The sequence below is a fragment of the Pocillopora verrucosa genome, chromosome 5 (assembly GCF_036669915.1).
Source record: "Pocillopora verrucosa isolate sample1 chromosome 5, ASM3666991v2, whole genome shotgun sequence".
NCBI classification, from domain to species: Eukaryota; Metazoa; Cnidaria; class Anthozoa; order Scleractinia; family Pocilloporidae; genus Pocillopora; species Pocillopora verrucosa.
Genome location: NC_089316.1, coordinates 22,779,171 through 22,797,967, shown reverse-complemented (window position 1 = coordinate 22,797,967; position 18,797 = coordinate 22,779,171). Strand labels below are relative to the sequence as shown.

General features: G+C 37.4%; 1 protein-coding gene across 1 annotated transcript; it reads left to right on the top strand.

Annotated features, from left to right (window-relative positions):
- The first annotated feature begins 823 nt into the window (after positions 1 to 823).
- Positions 824 to 17,944, top strand: LOC131775512 (replication factor C subunit 1-like). Its single transcript, XM_066166722.1, has 23 exons — positions 824 to 904; positions 980 to 1,117; positions 2,301 to 2,400; positions 2,675 to 2,708; positions 2,948 to 3,021; positions 3,604 to 3,694; positions 4,256 to 4,361; positions 5,064 to 5,258; positions 5,879 to 6,160; positions 6,582 to 6,761; positions 7,244 to 7,493; positions 8,072 to 8,218; positions 9,276 to 9,494; positions 10,870 to 10,955; positions 11,514 to 11,651; positions 12,212 to 12,307; positions 13,051 to 13,149; positions 13,809 to 13,960; positions 14,539 to 14,656; positions 15,517 to 15,662; positions 16,467 to 16,548; positions 16,941 to 17,084; positions 17,359 to 17,944. The coding sequence occupies exons 1-23, from the start codon at positions 902 to 904 to the stop codon at positions 17,677 to 17,679; spliced, it is 3,201 nt and encodes a 1,066-aa protein (XP_066022819.1). The 5' UTR covers positions 824 to 901; the 3' UTR covers positions 17,680 to 17,944.
- Positions 17,945 to 18,797: the final 853 nt, after the last annotated feature.

Below are 18,797 nucleotides of genomic sequence, written 5' to 3'. Positions count from 1 at the left end.
ATTAACAGGTAACTTCTCCCTATAATATCCTTACATTATCAAACAAACAGGTGATGAGAATACCCAGACTTCTCAGGTAGAGGATGTTTTCTTGAACTAACAGGAAAGTTCTTATAACTGATGAATATGCAATTGTGCAGCAGCTAGAGGGGAGAATTAATTAATAATCAGATCTTGGGAGTTAAAGAGTAAAACAACTCACAGACTTCAACAAAGAGTAACACCGAATCCCAAAAACCGAAATTGCCTTGGCCCCTCAAGGATGAATAGGACAGTTTAGTCCACAAATCACACAAATGATAACAAAAAAACCATTATTATTGTTGAAACCTTAACGAAAACTTTTAAAAATTTTTCTTATTTTTCAATCAGAAACATGCTGCAAAACAACTTTAGTCACGCGATATTTTTCAGGGAAGGTGTCATGTCACGCAATCGAATTTTTCATCGACTAAGAACACCGATGCTTGACACTTTGTAAATTGCACAGCTGCAGCCTCACGGAATGTGTCTTTTTTTAAATTAGAGATTTGCATTATATGGCTAAATGGCACAGTCCTTCCTTTAAATACGGAAGAGGATTTGATCTCATCGCGAACGGAGTGAAGATTCAGCAAGGGATAAATCGGTGGATCTATTTGCCATTTTCAAAGCAATCTATTGAGGCAACTGCATGTGATTCAACCTCCCTCGTCTGACAGCTCCTTTTATAAGAGGAACTCTATTTGGTTCGGCGAACTCGAATTAGATTATGGTTATCTTCTGACCTATTGTCTTAGCGGAAGAGAAATAGCAGGAGTCTGGAAGCTAGCTAGGTTGGTGACCGCTGACTGAAGTACAGGAGATTTTCAAAGATGGCGCGAAATGTCGGAGAGTGATGTGAACACATCACTATACTAAAATGGTTTGTTAGTCGTTTTCGTTCTCAGTGATAGTCTTTTAACCGGTGTTTCAATTATAATTACACATTTTTCTACAGGATATTCGATCGTTCTTCAGCCCTACTGGAAAGACAGCGAAGCAAGGCGCTTCGAAAGTAGAAAATAAGCGCGGCAAAGATTCTACTGCGAAGTCATTAACGAAACAAGATGTAGGAAAGCTCCGAACGAAAACCAAGGTAAGTAATGGATTATGTAGCATTTGAGAGAGAGAGTTAATTGTGTTATCAGGGAATTCGACTTCAGAAGCGACGGAGAAAAGATCTGCCCATATCACAGCCCCTGTCTGACTGAATCGATCATTGTTTGTGTCTATACACTCGGGTGCAATTCAAAATCCCAACTATCCTCTCCTGGGGGTGGGGGGGGGGGAGAGGGGGACACCTTATTTGGCCAAAATTGGTATTTATTGCCATACATGGTAAAATTTTCTTTGTCATGAATCTTTAATTTTGCACATGGTGGGTAATTTTACGACATGTTTTAACCAAGAGTTTGATTCCACTTCGTACATCAAACCCTAGGTATCTTTCTGGACTGGAATGTGAGAAATGGTAGATGGTATTGTGTTTTAAGTAACTTTGTTGGTATAATTTTCAATAGTTTATCTGAATATGTCAGGGTAGCTAAGTGAGGCTGATAAGTTACAATGTTTTGCCTTTTTTTTTCATCCTAAACAGGATTGTAAAATGAAGCAATTTTGTATTCATCCTTTACCTTCTAAGATCTGTTTGCTAATTCTCTCCTCTAGTTGCTTCACATCTCTTTTACATTTGTTATAGGAATTTGTTCTTAGATCAAGATAAAAACTTTTTTTTTTTTATAACCATTTTGTTGGACATTATATACTAGATAGTCTAGGGAGAAGTTACATGTTAATCACATCTGGGATTTTAAGGGTTAAACAGCATGATATGATACACTGCCACCTAAATTTCACTCAAGTTCGAAATATCTTGGACATTAGCATTCCCTAAAAATTTGTTCAAACTGCAGCGTACTAACTCTGCAGAGTAGTTGCAGTATGTAATACTAATGCTTATTTCACTATTTTGACAAGTACTGGTTAATTTTCATTTATTCAGACTGAAGGGAAAATGAAATTGTTGATTAACTTGAAAGGTGACTGATAAAGAAACCTGGATACTTCACATAACCCAGAATTTTTTTTCCACAAGCCTGGTGTCTTTTTTTTTTTTTCTGAGGTGGAAGAAAATGTTTTGTAAGAAAGTTGTGCTGCGAGGAACAACACGCCCCTTGATGTTATCCAATTCTGTTTGGTCTTTTTTGTTATTATTAGGTCCAAAGAACCATTATAATCTCACATTTGTATGAATATGTTATTGTTTATTGGCTGGGCAGGGTTTATCAAGTAGTGAAGATGATGACATTGCCCGGAAACAAAAACCAAAAGAAAATCAGAAGAAGAAGAAGAAGAAAGGAAAAAACATTATTGACTCAGGTAATGTTTTAGGATGAACACCAACAGTTTCAAAAGGAACAGATGTTGAGATTCTACACAAACTGTTACTCATCTGTATTAGTTTTAATGGTTTCAATGTACATGTAAGCTAGGTAGTTGTGCTGTACAGTGTCTTTGTCAATTCCACTGCAATTTGCTTTGTTATGGGAACATGGTGTAAAAATATTCACATAATTAATAAATTATATGTACATGAACAACATCACAATGATGTCCAGACCTTGTTTCTAAATTAATCCTACATCTCTGTTAGATTCTGATGAAGATCCTCTTCCCCCAAGAATCAGGTATGTGATTTGTTTCTTGCATTTCTTTTCCCTCTCATGCAGTTGTAGTAAAACTTTTGGACTCTAATATCAGCCCTGAATCAAGAGTCAAGGATATGATCACCAACTATAAAAGCTCTTGATTATTAAACAAATTCTCCTTGTCAGCAGCTTAGAAAATGCATAGAGAACAGTATGGAGAATATGCATACTGATGTCAGGTTGTATTCAGTACCATGTTCTCTTTCATTCACTTTCAGAAAAGCCACATCAGTAAAGAAGGAAGAGAGTTCAAAAGCTAAGAAAAATAGGAGACCAATCAGCTTGGACTCAGGTAAGGAAATTATGTACGCTTATTGAGGGTACGCGATACTTTTTATGTGAAAGGCGATTGGGAGATTTTATCTTCACAGGAATCATGATAACATTTTTTTAAATTTTTTTTTAAATTTTATAGGATTAACAGCTTTATTAACAGGTTAGAAAGAGTGAAAATATGAATTTGGTATAATTTTTAAATTTTTTTGGTTTTATTTATCTTCAAAATGTGACCATCTTAAATTTCATGTGAATGTGAAAGAATTTAGGATATCGATTTTTTTCATGATGCATGAAAAGGCCTTATATTTTTATGCAGCTGAGTTCTACAAAAGGGTTTGGGGGACTCTCCTTATTGATGGAGTGTGAGGGCTGGATAGGGAAACTATTTAGTGTGAGGTGAGCTTGAGGTAAGATGAGGTCAGCTTTTTTACATCACCTGACCTTTAACCTTGCCTACATGTATGTATTTACTTGCTGAAGAAAACAAAGCCATCTGCTCCATCCAGGGTTCAGCACGCTTACCATTAGACCACTCTGCCTTGAATAGGTTTGAATATTACAGCACTTGAGTTATATTTTGATGTGGTTTCTACAGATGAGGAAGAAGCTGTGCCAAGCAAATTAAAAAAGTCTGCCAAACAGACAGAAAATGTAGCATCTAAAGGGGTCCAGCAAGTTGAAGAGAGGTATCATCCATCATTCTCTTTCATTATATTTCACATTTCAGCACCAAACTATGGTGTTCATTTGGAACATAAGATATTGCTCTGGAAAATCATCTGGCTTCTTCTAAAAATATCCAGCTAAATTTTGTTTGTCTGTTTGTTTGATTTTTCCTTTCTTCCATCATTCAGGCATTGAGAATGTTAGATCTGTCATAGAACACTGCTCCTATGCTGATACATTTAACTTGTTGATCCCTAAGAGTGACCAGCATCTAATTTCTCCTTACAATATCATCCCTGAATCAAACATTAAGGTTATGAGAGTAAAGGAAATGATCACCAACTAAGCTCTTGTTTGTTAAACAAATTCTCCTTGTCAGCACCTTAGGAAATGTATAGAGAACAGTATGGAGAATATGGATACCGAGTTTTAGTGTTGAGGGTTAAAAATGAAAAACAAACAAACACGCAAACAACAGCAAAATGATAAAGACAGTGTTACACAGCCATCAAGGGTGCATTTAACACAGCATTGTTGTGTTACTGAAATATTTAACACATAGATTGTTATTCTTGCTTCAGTCCAGTCAAACCTAAAGAGAAAAAAGCAACTTCTGCACTTGATTTCTTTGGTTCTACTCCAGTTGAAAGGGAATCCAGGAGAACATTTGCCAACAAGAGAAAACAGGTGAATAACTAACTACACTTGTTTCACAAACAATTTTTTTTAAAGAAAAAATCAGGCATCCTGTGTATTTTAAACAGTACTTCACGCATTGTGCATTATTTGAATAGGGAAAACTTTAAACCTCACCATACCTTGCCTTTCTATAAAAATTCATGCATCACATGTTAATTTTGGGCTCAATCACACATCCCTTGTAAACCCTCTGCCAATCTGGTATTCAGTAGTTATATCAGGATGTACCAAAGTTAACACATTCCATGCCACAAAATTAATGGGTATAATGACCAGTGTTTGAGTCACGCATTATGTAATCATATGCAAGAAACTTTGTGGATGGGGAGAGGAAATGTTGAAGAATAGTTTTGGCAAAAACAACACCATGGGGGCCCCCCCTTAAAGGGATAAGTCCTTTTGCTCCTAAGATATTAAAATCAACTCTCTTTACTGCCCTCACACAAATGTTATGACAATATCTCTGAGAATATGGTGTTCAATCAATCGATATCCTCTTGTTTGGTGATTTTCTTTCTTCTCATTTCATTGCTGCTTGACAGTGAATTGGTATTGTTAAGAGACATTAGAAAATTGATCACTTTTGAGAGTGCAAATTTTAAGCTGATCCAGAGCTCAACCCACCTAATGATCATCCCTAAATTCCTTTTAAAACCATCAATAGTTATTTTTTGTTTTCATTTCCAACAGAGATCTGACGAGTCTGAAGAAAATGAAGACTCCAAAGTGAATAGAAAAGAAGAGTATAGAAATGGGAGAGAAAAAGAAGGAAGAGAAAATGGGAATGTCAGCCGTCACACAACGGAGCAACCATCAAAGAAAAGAAAGGAAGACTTCTCAGAATCAAAGTCTGAGGTTAAAAAGCCTTCCCCTGAGAAGAAAAAGGTTTGTAAGCCTTTTGATTACCATACTTTATTATTGCAAAATTAATCATTACTATTTATGCATAAACTTGCTATCCTGAAACTAGAATGGATTGGATCTGATATGATTTCATGTGTATGGTAACTGTTACTAAGTACTTGAATAAGGTACTTGTAGATGAAACAGTAACATTTTATGACTAAATTTGGTTCTGTATGAGATCCAAAAGCTTACTCAAACTTGTTAACTGGCGGTACATGTGCATGTTGTATATACATTAACCTGTCCTACTATGACAGTAGATGGTTTTTACTCAGATGCACATAACTAACAATACTTGCAACAAAACATTACTTACAATACTAACACTACTCAAAATATTACCATTACTGTACCTAGAATTTATGCTAAAAACAGTAACAATGGTGACAAAACTTTCAGGTACATTCTTGTTGATTTTAACTTTGACAATCCAGGAGATGTTACCACTTTGTCTCCATTTTTCAAAGCAGCAGTGTCTTTCACTATCAACATTCCTATTTGAGTCAACTCTTACCTCGTGAGGACAACTCTTAGCTGTTAGAATGTTTAATATACATGTAACTTTTGTTCACTTCAAATTTTATCCATGGACTTTTCAGGAAGTACCAAAGACAACTCCTGCCAGCAAACTGGCTGCCAAAGCTGCTACAGTTCCAGAAACTCCAGTTAGAGACTCAAAACCAAGTCCAAAGAAAACTGTTACTCCAAAAAAGGATAAAAAAGATGTCGATAAGGAAACTCCAATCAAAGGAACACCAAAGGTGTCAAAATCAGAGGAAGTGGTTGAAATTCCACCCTCACTGGAAAAGAAAAAGTCTGGCTACCGTAGTTTTATGGCAAGAGATGGTCCTAGGGCACTTGGTTCAAAGGAAATCCCTCAGGTTGGTTTCAAAGTCCAAGATCTGATTATTAATTCTCTCCTCTTGCTACCAGACATTTTCCTTTTAAATTAATAACAAAAATTTGTTGTTAGATCATTATAACAACTACATGTACCTGATAAGTTTTAATGTTCTCATTACCTGTTTGTGAGATAATGTATCGGATATTCTTGGGAGAAGTTACAAGTTAATTTCTTCTGGTAGTTAAATTACTGTTATCTCTCAAAGCTCTTAATGGTTTGCTTTCCATCGTTTCAAATTTTAATTAGAGATGCTAGACAAAAAATATCTACTGAGTCTTTTAATTTTTTGCCATGTATAACATTTCAGTTTGGAGAGTATTAAGAGGCCTTCAGGGGAAGAATTGATTATTTGTCTACACGTCTTTAATCATGCATGCACTTGATAATTTAATTTTTAGGGAGCAGAAAATTGTTTGGATGGATTGACATTTGTTATTACGGGAATCTTGGAAAGTATTGAGAGAGAGGAGGCAGCTGATTTGATTCAAAGATATGGTGGAAAAGTTACCCAATCAGTGAGCAAGAAAACAAGTTATGTCGTGGTGGGACGCGATCCTGGAGAGAGCAAACTTTCCAAGGTACATTGTAATGCACAGCTCAAAAGTGGAAAAAAAAGAAAAGAACCATGAACACAAACATATAAGCTGCACCTTTCTCCCTAGATTTTTATAACAAATGCAGGTGCAGCTTATTGCAAAAACACCTGGGAAACTTGCCACAAATTTGCATGAATTGACACACTTAATTGACGATTTGTAAGTCTGTATAGCAAACTAACAAGAAATTAAAAACTTACCAGCTGAAGGGTAGAAATTAATTAATTTCATTTTGATGTTGGCTTCTAAAGGAGGTTTTTTTTTTTTTTTTTTTTTTTTCAAAGTAGCATAAACTTGTATTTCTTGCTGTGGAGGTCACTATATGTTTCTTTGTTAAGAGACCTTTTAACTGGTTTAAGGTCGTATTTGCTTCCTCGAGTAGCTAAACATTACTTGACAAGAAACCCATGGTTTCTTTGTTGTTGTTGTTGTTTTATCAGTTTACTTTGGTGCTTATTTGTTAGGCTAAGCAATGTGGAACATCACAAATAGATGAAGATGGTCTGTTTGAGCTTGTTAGAACAAAACCAGGCAATGAGACCAGCTATGAACCACCAAGTGTGGAGAAGAAGACAAAGAAAAAGGAGAAAGCTGAACCAGTGGAGTCTCTCAGCCAGGGAAAAGATCAGTTTGAGGGTGATTCATCGCAACTGAGTGAAAAGTCTGTGTTATCTCCAGCAACACAAACACCATCATCATCACCAGCACTGAAAGGTGGGTGTTGCAAACCTTTTCAACAATTAGCACAAGAGCACGACTTCACTGAAAATGTTATTCACTCTTTTATTATATCCCTTAAATTTCCTTACCAGTGAGCATCCTACATGTATTGTGGGGTGATTATACTTAGTGAATATAATCTCTCTTGTGTACATCCAGGTACGACTTGTATAAATATATGCACATGTATGTGATATACATGTACCAGTAAAATGTCATAGGAGCCATAGGCTAGTGTGCAACTGATAACATAATTTGTTCATCCTCATTTTCCTTCTTCTTCTGTCTACTTAATTTACAGTATCACTCAGATTGTCTGTTTATCTGCTATTTCATGTATGTTCATTCTTCCAGTTACTGTCTCTCTCTATCTGTCACTTACTCTGCTTGTTCTCCTCTGTCCAGTCACCCACATGTCAGTTTTACCACTACCCTTCATTTCACCTGTAGACTTGTTTGTGTTACTTAACTTGAGTTACAAGAAAGGAAAGTTTTTTGTTTTGTTTGTTTGTTTGTTTATTTTTAAATCTACATAGGATTTTGAAAGTAAAGGTAATTTTGTTTTTGTGCAGGAGAACCAAGTCTGTTATGGGTAGACAAATATCGGCCTCGTGCAGTGAAGCAGATTATTGGTCAGCAGGGTGATAAGAGCAACATGAGAAAGCTGATGAACTGGCTGAGAGACTGGGAAAAGAACAGAAAGAAACCAGCCTCTAAATGTGAGTACATGTGTATTTGATTGTCAAGATGCTTTTCCCTCAAATACATGTACATGTAACTTCTCTTCAGGCAAGAATGCAAACGGTTCAGGCAAACTGTTGGAGAAAGCATATGAAAAAGTTTGGGTTGTAGCCAGACAGGGGAACCCTATTGTAAGGATTTCTCCTACAATATCAGTACAATATCAGTACAATATCAATACAATATCAATACAATATCAATACAATATCAATACAATATCAATACAATATCAATACAATATCAATACAATATCAATACAATATCAATACAATATCAATACAATATCAATACAATATCAATACAATATCAATACAATATCAATACAATATCAATACAATATCAATACAATATCAATACAATATCAATACAATATCAATACAATATCAATACAATATCAATACAATATCAATGCAATATCAATCAGACAGGTGATGAGAATGAAGAAAAAAATATCAATTAGGGGATTATTAATTGATCCAATACCAAATTATCCAAGTCATAAGAATTTTATGGCAGACAGTGAGAAGTACTAGTGAGCTGTTATGAAATAGGTTGTTGTTCATCGTGGTAGTTGGATGATATTATAAGTTTGTTCTGTTGTCTCACGACAAAGTCACTTGATGTGGAACGCAACGTTTCGACTCCTTACTGTAAGTTTTCTTCAGGCGATGGGGTCGACTTGTTGTGGCACGGCATTACATGGTGGTTTGTTGTAATTGGTGCATTGCCCAATCGAAATGCACCAATTACAACAAACCACCATGATACATAATGCCGTGCTACTAGTGAGCTGTTTAATCTACAGATATTTTACGTAAGACTTTAAATTGAGTTGTGATGCAAATGTTGTCTAGCCTGGACTGAATACCTTTCACACTGAATCCAGATTGTTTCTTAATTCCCACATTCAGGGTACATTTTTAAACAGCTGTAACTTATGAACTTTGATGAGTTAATTTCACTTGACAGTCACTTTCACATGTAGTTAGTATGTTAATAATGGAATCACAATTGTAAGCATTTTATTTTGTACAGCTTCCTTTTTCAACAAAGATCAAGATGGGTCTTCCTGTAAGGCAGCTCTTCTATCCGGTTCCCCAGGAGTTGGAAAAACAACAACAGCTACACTGGTTTGTGAAGAGCTTGGTTTTACGTACATTGAAATGAATGCCAGTGACACACGGAGCAAAAAGACCTTGGAAGAACACATTTCTCATTCACTGAGCAATAAAACCATGGATGGCTTTCTTACAGGTTGTCAAATTTCTGTAAGATTTGGAATGACTTTGATGTTATTGAAGACTCTTCATTCATTCCCTTGTCTTACTAAACTGACTTTCCACTGTAGGGTAATTTTGTATTTTTAACTGACTTGGTGACGTAAATTGGCCACCGAAAAGAGTTTTAAAGCTGACGTTTCGTGCGTCAGCCCTTCGTCAGTGCGAATATATGAAGGACTCTGACGATGGACTAACGCTCCAAACGTCAGCTTCCAAACTCTTAACGGTGGACAATTTACGTTGTTAACGCAGCTGATGGTACTAAATTACCCTGTTATACTCTCCCACCGATGCAGCACCACAGTTTCTTTAGAAACTTACCCACTTTATTCATTTGACTTTCCACTGTGTCATTCTCTCAATACCACCTTTTCTCCTACACTGAACACAGCACATTGATGCTTGATAGCAAACTTATTACTTCTAACAATGTTATTGTTCATATTCCTATTTTGCGGCAAAGGCGAAAGGTGTAGACTTAGCGGACTGTCAGAGCAAATATTTCCTCAGAGGTCCAAAAGAAAATTTATTTTTAATATATCCCTGTCCGAGATATTCATCGTGAATCAAACTGAATGTATGATTCGTCGCGTTTACATACATATTATTGCGCCGCTGACAATATACCTTGGGCGCAGTTTCCCACATCACGTGCGTAGTTTGAGCGTTACTTACAGTACTGTTTTTTTGCCGTTTTGTACCGAGTTAGTTTTAGCGAAGGATTTTTAGGCTGTGTAAGAAGCAATAACTTCGAATCGTCGCCGGATAGACCCTCATTTGTTATTCGTTTTTATTATCCTGTACAAGAATACAAGGAATCAGACGCATAGAAGTTGTGTCTTACTTATTCTGCCAAGCGTAGCTGGCCCCCTACACTGAAATATAGCTAAAAATAATTCTTACATGCATCAGCTGATATGAATCATCAAAATTCGTATCAGCCTAAACAATACACATCCTTTAACAATTTAAGTTATTTTTGTTGCAAATTGTTGCGGTAACCGAAAACGCGTAAACCTATCTACGCATGGCTGATATGCTCGTTGTGCCCCTTATTTAGAACTCCAAAGATCTGAGGCTAATTTTCTAAACTCATCACTATAGTGTATCCAAATGTTTCTGCTCAATTGCACTCTGTACTTGTGTACAATACAGCTCAATCTCGACTCGTAACTCGATCCTCGATACTTGAAACTATCAAGGCTCGCGTGTGGAGGATCGAAACGATTGAAGAACTTTTCGAGGATCATGATCTACAGTTTCAAGACAACGATTTTATTTTTGCACGTTAAACAATAATGAAGGACAAAGCGCTTGACTCGCGGTTTCTCTTTTTGTTGTTGTGGCAGGTCAAAAAGCAGACCCCAGTAAACATGTTCTCTTAATGGATGAAGTTGATGGAATGGCGGGAAACGAGGACAGAGGAGGAATGCAGGTCAGAATAAAACACGATTGTTGCCTCTTTTGTTTGTTTGTTTAATGTTTGTTTATTATGCTTTTTTGTTTTGTTTTGTTTTGTTTTCAAGTTATTTCGTATTGCTCTTTCGTGCTTTTATTCAGCGTTTATCTAGTATCTGACAGTATGTACTCTGATGATGTAGTATCTGTGCGCGATGATGTAAGAGTTTAGGAGCTCGCTGGGCCTTCTGGGAGAGATCCAAAGGAAAAAAACGTGTTGTGTTCTTGTAGCCATCTTGATGATCTGTGAACCTTTGGTGAATCTACGGAATCTTGTACAATCCTTGAAAGGTTTTGACCCCTTGGAGTGTTGTAACCTTTAGGAATCGAGCCTGACAATCCTTGAAATAAAATACAGTTAAAATTCGTCAACAGTATCAGTCGAAATGAAACAACTTCCTTCTTTTTCAGTATTAAGATTAGTACTTAATAATTATAATGTATTTTGATAATTTTGGTCATAAATTCAAGTCATTGTTTCAAAGTAAACTTTGACAAAAAGTTGTATCTCTTATCTGTATTTTTTTTTCAACAGGAACTCATATCACTGATAAAGAGTTCAAAGATACCCGTCATCTGCATGTGTAATGACAGGAACAGTCCCAAAATGCGCAGCTTGGCAAATCACTGTTTTGATTTGAGATTTCAGAGACCTCGGGTTGAACAGATCAAGGTAACGCAATGGGTGTTTGTCTAGTCGATTTGATGATGACATGCATATACATGTAATTTACTCAGAAAGAGATTTGAACCCAGGAGTACAGTATGGGATGTATTACAAATTTGTGTTCAAGACCTTAACCCTAGCTTGCAGAACAGGCATAATTTTTTTTTGCGTGTTTCAGTCGAACAGAGGCAAGCGTGAGGCGAGCGCGAAGTGCGAGTCACGCGCGCGAGGAGAGGAGCGCAAAAAGATCAACGTGTACATACCCTCGCGCCTGATTTGCGCTTTGTGCTTGCGTAGCACTTGTCGCTGGTCGCCCGTGAAACGTAACAAATTACACCGGTTCTGCACGTCACCAAAAGTCAAACCAGCGTTAAAGACTGTAACAAATCACAAGGAGCCTTGGTATACGTTCGATTTCCGCCGCTTTTTCGTGTCAGGTCTTCGCTCCTCCCTAAAAAGAGACAGCGTAGGGGAGGAGTGCGGGCTCATATTCCCGAACAGCGGCTGGTAATCGAGCCAACCCTTGGGAACTCAAAGTAAAGAAGGTTGGTCGTTTTCAATTTCAGGGAGCCATGATGAGCATAGCATTTAAAGAAGGACTCAAGATACCACCCCAGGCCATGGAGCAGATTATTTTAGGGGCAAACCAGGATGTCCGACAGGTTAAGGAACAAAATTAGCATTCACTTAATATCATTCTTGCATTCAACTACCGCGCGCAATTAGCGAGCAATCCCCTGGGGGGGGGGGGAGGGGAAGAGTGTTTTTGATATTTGGGGCTAATAAATTGTGGGGCGATCATTGTGCAGGAACTTGTGTCAATATGTCGACGTTATTGTTTTGTTGATGTTGTAGTTGTTGGTGTTGTTTTGCCTCTTGTGATTTTTGTTGTTGTTGTTTTTGGTGGTATGTTCATGTGGTTGCGGTGTTGTTGCGGTTTTACTTTGTTTTTCTTTCTTTTGGTTTTGTTTTGTTTAGTTTGTATGTTTGTATTTTTCTGCGGAGCTTTTTGAAACTAAGCTTTTGTCAAATTAACGGGAACTGTGAAATCTTTATGGGCGAAGATCAGAAGAGGAAAGTTGACGGAAAGGGAGATTTTAGGATGAAAAAGATTCATACGGATAAAAAAGGGCAATTATTGTCACTTTATTGGGCATTGTGGCGCATTTTGCGGGCTTAAATGTTCGCACGCTCGTCTGATTGTTCAGACTTTTGGTTTGTTTTTTTGTTATTTTTCCAGTTCTTTTTAATTTCTCAACGCCTTCAAAGTAATAATGATAATGATAGAGGTATAAATATTTTTGGAGCCTTTCTCTGCCGTGTGCTAGTCTTAACCCTCGACTCAGAGTGGTCCAAAAATATAGTTATGTCCGCAAACATAAACTCTATTGTTATATTTTCGCAGGTTCTTCACAACTTGTCGATGTGGACAGCTAAGGAAAAGTCGCTTAATTACGACCAGGCAAAGGAAGAGGCAGCCAAGGCACAAAAAGACATCAAAATGGTAATAAGTTTATCATCGACTGCTGATAAATTAGTTATTTTATCTGTTTGATATAATATTCCGTCACGAAACCTACGATCTGTTCCAAAAAGGTGCTCCATAGTTTGGTCAGTTATTTGTGCCCAATCCAGTCGTCAGGAAATAAAAAAAGTGCTATATGTTTAATGTTCCATTACCTACTAACCCGCTGACACGTCACCCATTATCTATGGAGTGACCAACATGGCTGGGTTCGTCCTCGGAGATTCACGATTAACGATTTACGATCCACGATTCACAATCCACGATTCACGACTCACGACTGGCGACTGACGACTGACGACTGACGACTGACGACTGACGACTGACGACTCACGATTCAGAAAAAATGAGGAAAGTTAAACAAAAGAAAACGATGGAGCAAGAAGTGTATTTTAGGATAGTATTCATTGTTTTTTGACCTTACACGGTGAAAATAATTTGTAAAAAAGCTTCAACTTCTTACATAACCCTCAAAGACAGTTCGCCAATTTGGCAGATTTACACGTAGTCGCCGTGATTTTTCACTAATCATCATGGTGACCCGAACAGTCGCAGTTTACAGCGTTGTAGAGTGGTTGTGATTCATACATAACAGTGCACGGTTCTGAGTAACTGATAGAAGGCCTTTTTATCGTCAGGGCGCTTTTGATGCTGTGAGGAGACTTCTCTCTGGAGCTGAGAGTTCGAAGATGAATTTGATTGAAAAATCCGACATGTTCTTTTGTGATTACTCCATGATGCCTCTTTTTATGCAAGAAAATTACCTCATGGTTGACCCAAGTCAGAGCCGGTGAGTTGAGAACTCAGTACTTTCCGAAAGTAATACTGGATATCCTGCTTTTTCTTCGCTTCACTTCGCTTCGTGATTGGTCCAGAAAACTCACACTATCCCCTCAACCAATCAGATTTAAAACTTAAACTTATCGCGACTTGGTCGCCCGCGTTTTTCCGCGCTTTGAGCGGGATAGTAGCGAAGGATTGAGAAAACGAGGAGGGTTTGGATCGGGTGTGGTCGGGACCCGAACCCGACCCAAGCCTCACTCGTTTTTGCTCTAATCGTGCCGTTTTTTATTTCGCTCCGTTGTGCTAACTGAGCCTGGAGCAAGCTTGTTGTTCAACTTCATTGCGCTTATACTGTTTAGATTAACTATTAGATTCATGTGGGATAGAGACACATGACCGTTTAAAGTTACTTACGGAAGTGGATTTATTTGTCCGCTCGATGTTTCTGTTTTGTTTTGGTTTTATTTTTGTTGTTTGTTTTGTTTTTGTGTACTTTTTGTTGTTTATTTTTTGTTTTTTCCCTCTTTGTTTTTGTTTTTGTTTTTTATTGACTTGTTACCATGCGTGATTACCTCATATATCTAGTGGTGATATCAAGAAGACACTGTCACTCGTTAGTCAGACCGCCGACTCCATTTGTGATGGAGATCTGGTGGAAAAACTTATCAGGCAAGGAGGCAACTGGTCCATGTTACCCATGCAGGTACGACAATTACCGTGCAATGTGGAGCATATCTAACTTTGCCTTCGTGATATGGGTTTTAGTACAATACCGCTTTTGTTGTACATTTTACTAACTGTTGCTCCCAGTAACAACCACTGGGAGCTAATCTGCATAGCAGGTGCAGGAGAAAGGCCAGTAATAGCGGGAAAAAAATGCGAGCTCCGCCTTTAGGCTTGGCTAAATCTATATATTATGATAACGATCCCAGACGTCGGGCAAAGATTTGAAACATAGCGAAGATTATGAATTCCTTGGTTTATGTTGCCCGGTCAACCCTTTACATCCTAACATAAGGATTCATATTCTCCATACATTTCCTGAGATGCTGATGAGGAGAATTTGTGTAGCAATCAAAAGCTTTTTCGGTTGGGGTTATAATTTTCGTTATTCTCATGACCGTAATATTTGATTCAGGGCTGATATTGATAGGAGAAATTATATATTAAGCTCAGTTATTCACGCATTCTAATTGGTTCTCACTTATGATTTATTAGAGACAGACGTATAGATCACGTCATCATTAAAACTTTTTTCCCGTAAATTTAATTTTTATTATATGAAACAAATAGATTCCAAGTTGCCATGCGTCTGTTCAGTAATAGACATTTTGACGTCATCTGTGATCTATTACTGAACAGACGCACGGTAACTTGGAATCTATTTGTTAAATAGATGCTAGTTACCCTTTGTGGTTAAAGGGTTGCAGCAGAGGAGAATAACACAACATTCGCCGTCGTACTTAGTCTTACTTAATAATTCTTTTAAGTGTTAAAATTAGCATCCAAGTGAAAGTCTCGTTTGACCTCAGTGTTGATTTTGCGTTGTTAAATTCTTTTTAGGCCATGTTTTCGTGTGTGATCCCATCGACCTTGATAAGCGGGGGAATGGGTCAGAGGATTGAGTTTCCCCAGTGGTTGGGTAAAAATTCCAAATATGGCAGGATGGACCGCATGCTACAAGAACTGAAGGGTCACATGAGATTAAGGTAAGGATGTTTTTTAATTGTGATTGGGCCAAGGAAGCGTATGTCGATCGAGTTATCGCAACAAACCGTCAGAATGAGAAGAAAATAAGAATCGAGGCAGCCAATTAGATTAGAAAGTGAGACCCGGCAAAATTACTGAAGTACGGGAAAACGCAAACAGCTAATATCCCTTCACACAAGCAAAATGTGTCGAAAAAACAGATTTGACTGAATGAGAATCGGCAACAGAAAACTGAAAAACTAAATTGTTCCTAGGGTTTAAGTGATCCTCAACTGCTATTCTCATTATGTTAAATTTGAGGGCGACAAACACTAGTTTAAGTATCTTCGATAAAGAAGACATGTTTGAATTGTTTTTCTTTTTTCTTTGTTTGTTTGTTTTGTTTTGTTTTATTTTAGCTTTAAATCGTGCTTTCGCTTCGGTGTGAACGGCGATTAAGACACGGCCTGATTGTATTGGGTGGAAATGATGTGGGTGGTTGGTGTTATGTTTGTTTGCTTGCTTTTTGACCAAACCACATTCAGCATCATGGCAAAGCTGGTGTAATTCTGCATTACTTTAGTCATTCCACGAAATATTTTCATAGACGTTAATTTTCAATTTGACAGTTTTTGTGTCATGAACTTTTGATATAATGAATTTTAAATAAAAATGGTTAATCTTAAATTTGTCTCGCTATTATCATCAGTGGTATCGTTATCGTTATCGTTATCATTATCATTATTATTATTGTCATTATTATATTTATGTTTAGATAGCACTATAGTAATATTATTAATTTCATGTGCATCAATATTTTGTAGCACATCTGGGAGCAAGTTGTCTATGAACATGGATTACATTCCTCATCTCAGAAAAGTCCTTACCAGGCCCCTTATGACTCAGGTATGTTCGACATAAGTTTGCATCTGGAGTGAGCTTGCTCGCCAATCAATATATTAATCAATTAATCAATGGATAGATTGATCGATCGATCCGGCAAATTATCGATGATTTTTTTAACACGTTATGTTTTAGTACTGTTATGTCATCACTGTTTATTAATATGATGAGAACATACCAATTTGCATGTTGATTTGTAGACTCAAAAGGCTTATCTACTTATTCTGTATCTTTTAATTTTCTGCCAAAAGTTTTAGTCAGGTGATTATCAAGTCATTTTTGTGGAATTTGCCCCTTTTTTTCTCTGTATTTTTATTTTTTTCGCTTTTTATCATTGGCCATTGGCTGCTAACATGGGCTTCCTTGCTAAATTCAAATCCCGTTTCTACGCTTAGGAATCAGACCAGATTAACCGTGGCGTGTCCAGGGTCATGCAAGTAATGGAGAACTATGACTTAACCAAAGAGGATTGGGATTCTATCATTGAAGTTGGTCAATTTGAAGGACAAAGGGATCCCGTTGCGTCAATTCCATCAAAGGTATGGTGTACATTCTTGTTGTCCACAAGAGCATAGAGGATTTTGAGAAAGAAGGTGCAGGCTTGTTTTATTTTGGTTCGCGAACAAAACACTTGGGTCTAGATTTCAATTCTGGAGTCGTCCGTGATGTATTACATGCAAAAACGAGTAATTTCTTGCTTCTTTATTCGGCTTACTGTGGAGAATTCCCTGTGTAAAACTGCTTCAGCTTCTTCTTTAGCTAGAGAAAATCATTTTGAATCGCTTTGATCCCTTTTATGAAATTTCTCTACAGGTGAAAGCTGCATTCACGCGCACCTACAACAAAGAAAGTTTCAAGACACCTTACGCCATCCGCGCAGCGCCAAAGAAGGGACGGAGAGGCGGCGCAGAGGACGAACATATGATGGAGGAGGCGGGCGAGGGAGATGCGTCAGCGGTAGAACCACAGAATGACGACAATGATGACCTGGAAAATAACCCCATGATAAAGGCGTCAAAGAAACCAGCCAAAGCAGCATCAAGCGGTAGGAGTAAAGGCGGAAAATCAAAGGAGTCTGTTAAGAAAGAAGCGCCAACATCCAAGGGAAAAGGACGAGGGAAGAATAGGAAATGATCAGTTTGTGCAGGGAAGCGCACCTTCATCGGGGAAATAATCGATGGGACTAGTATATCATAGAAGTATAATAACATCTATGAGTGGATGAAAAATATGGAAAAGTTGAAAGAAAACATGACAAAGCCATGAGATATCCAATACGTTGTTGTACTCATACAAAAATAACATGGCTGAATTTTATAATCGTGTAAGAAACTTTCACTTGTGAAGGTGTTGTGACATATACTATCGCCAATCGTATAATTTGTTTTAATAAAATTGTGACTCGTACACAACGTTGTCTTGTTGGTCTAACATAATATTATTACTGAAACAAGTATGGCAATGGAACAGCTTCCACTCGATCGCTATTTTTTAACCTTTGGACTCTTTATGGTGACTAGCATCTAATTTCTCCCTACAAATTTACCCCTGACTCAAATATTAAGGTCATGAGAATAAAGGAAATGATCAACAACCGAAGAGCCTCTTGATAGTTAAATAAGTTCTCCTTTTCAACTCCTTAAAAATTGTGTAGAGAACAGTAAGGAGAATATACATACTGATGTCAAGGTGTGGAGGGTTGACAAGAGATTTACAGACCCGAAGAAAATGCAAGCTCACAGGATGGAAAACTTCAGTGCTACGCCTCTGACGGCCCATGTTTTTATTTTTTGCTAAACTCCCAACGTTAAAAAAACAGGGCATGTGATGAAATCTTAGCACGAGATATTATCCATGTTCTGTGACAAGAATCATGATTGACAATCAGGAGCAAAAATTCAGACACTGCAATGTTTCGGTATCAGTCCAACCGCTTGGTCTTCATAACTCGTAAGGATCAGCTGAAATTTAAATAAGAAAATAAAAATAAACGAGAGCGATAACATTTAAGTTTGTTCTCTTTTGTCTTATTTTTGTTTTGTTTTGTTTTTTTTCTGTTTAGCTCTGATGGTTGGTTTGTTTTTTTCCGGTATTCGTTCTTTACTTTTTCCTCAGTTCCTTATGTTTTGTTTACATGCTGAGAAGGTTAGAGCGAAGCGAAGTAAGAGTCCTTGCCACTTTTTTTTTTGAGGATCTCCATGAATTGATGGCTTTGATGGCTAACAGTTAAAACTTCGGCCATTTTACAGCTA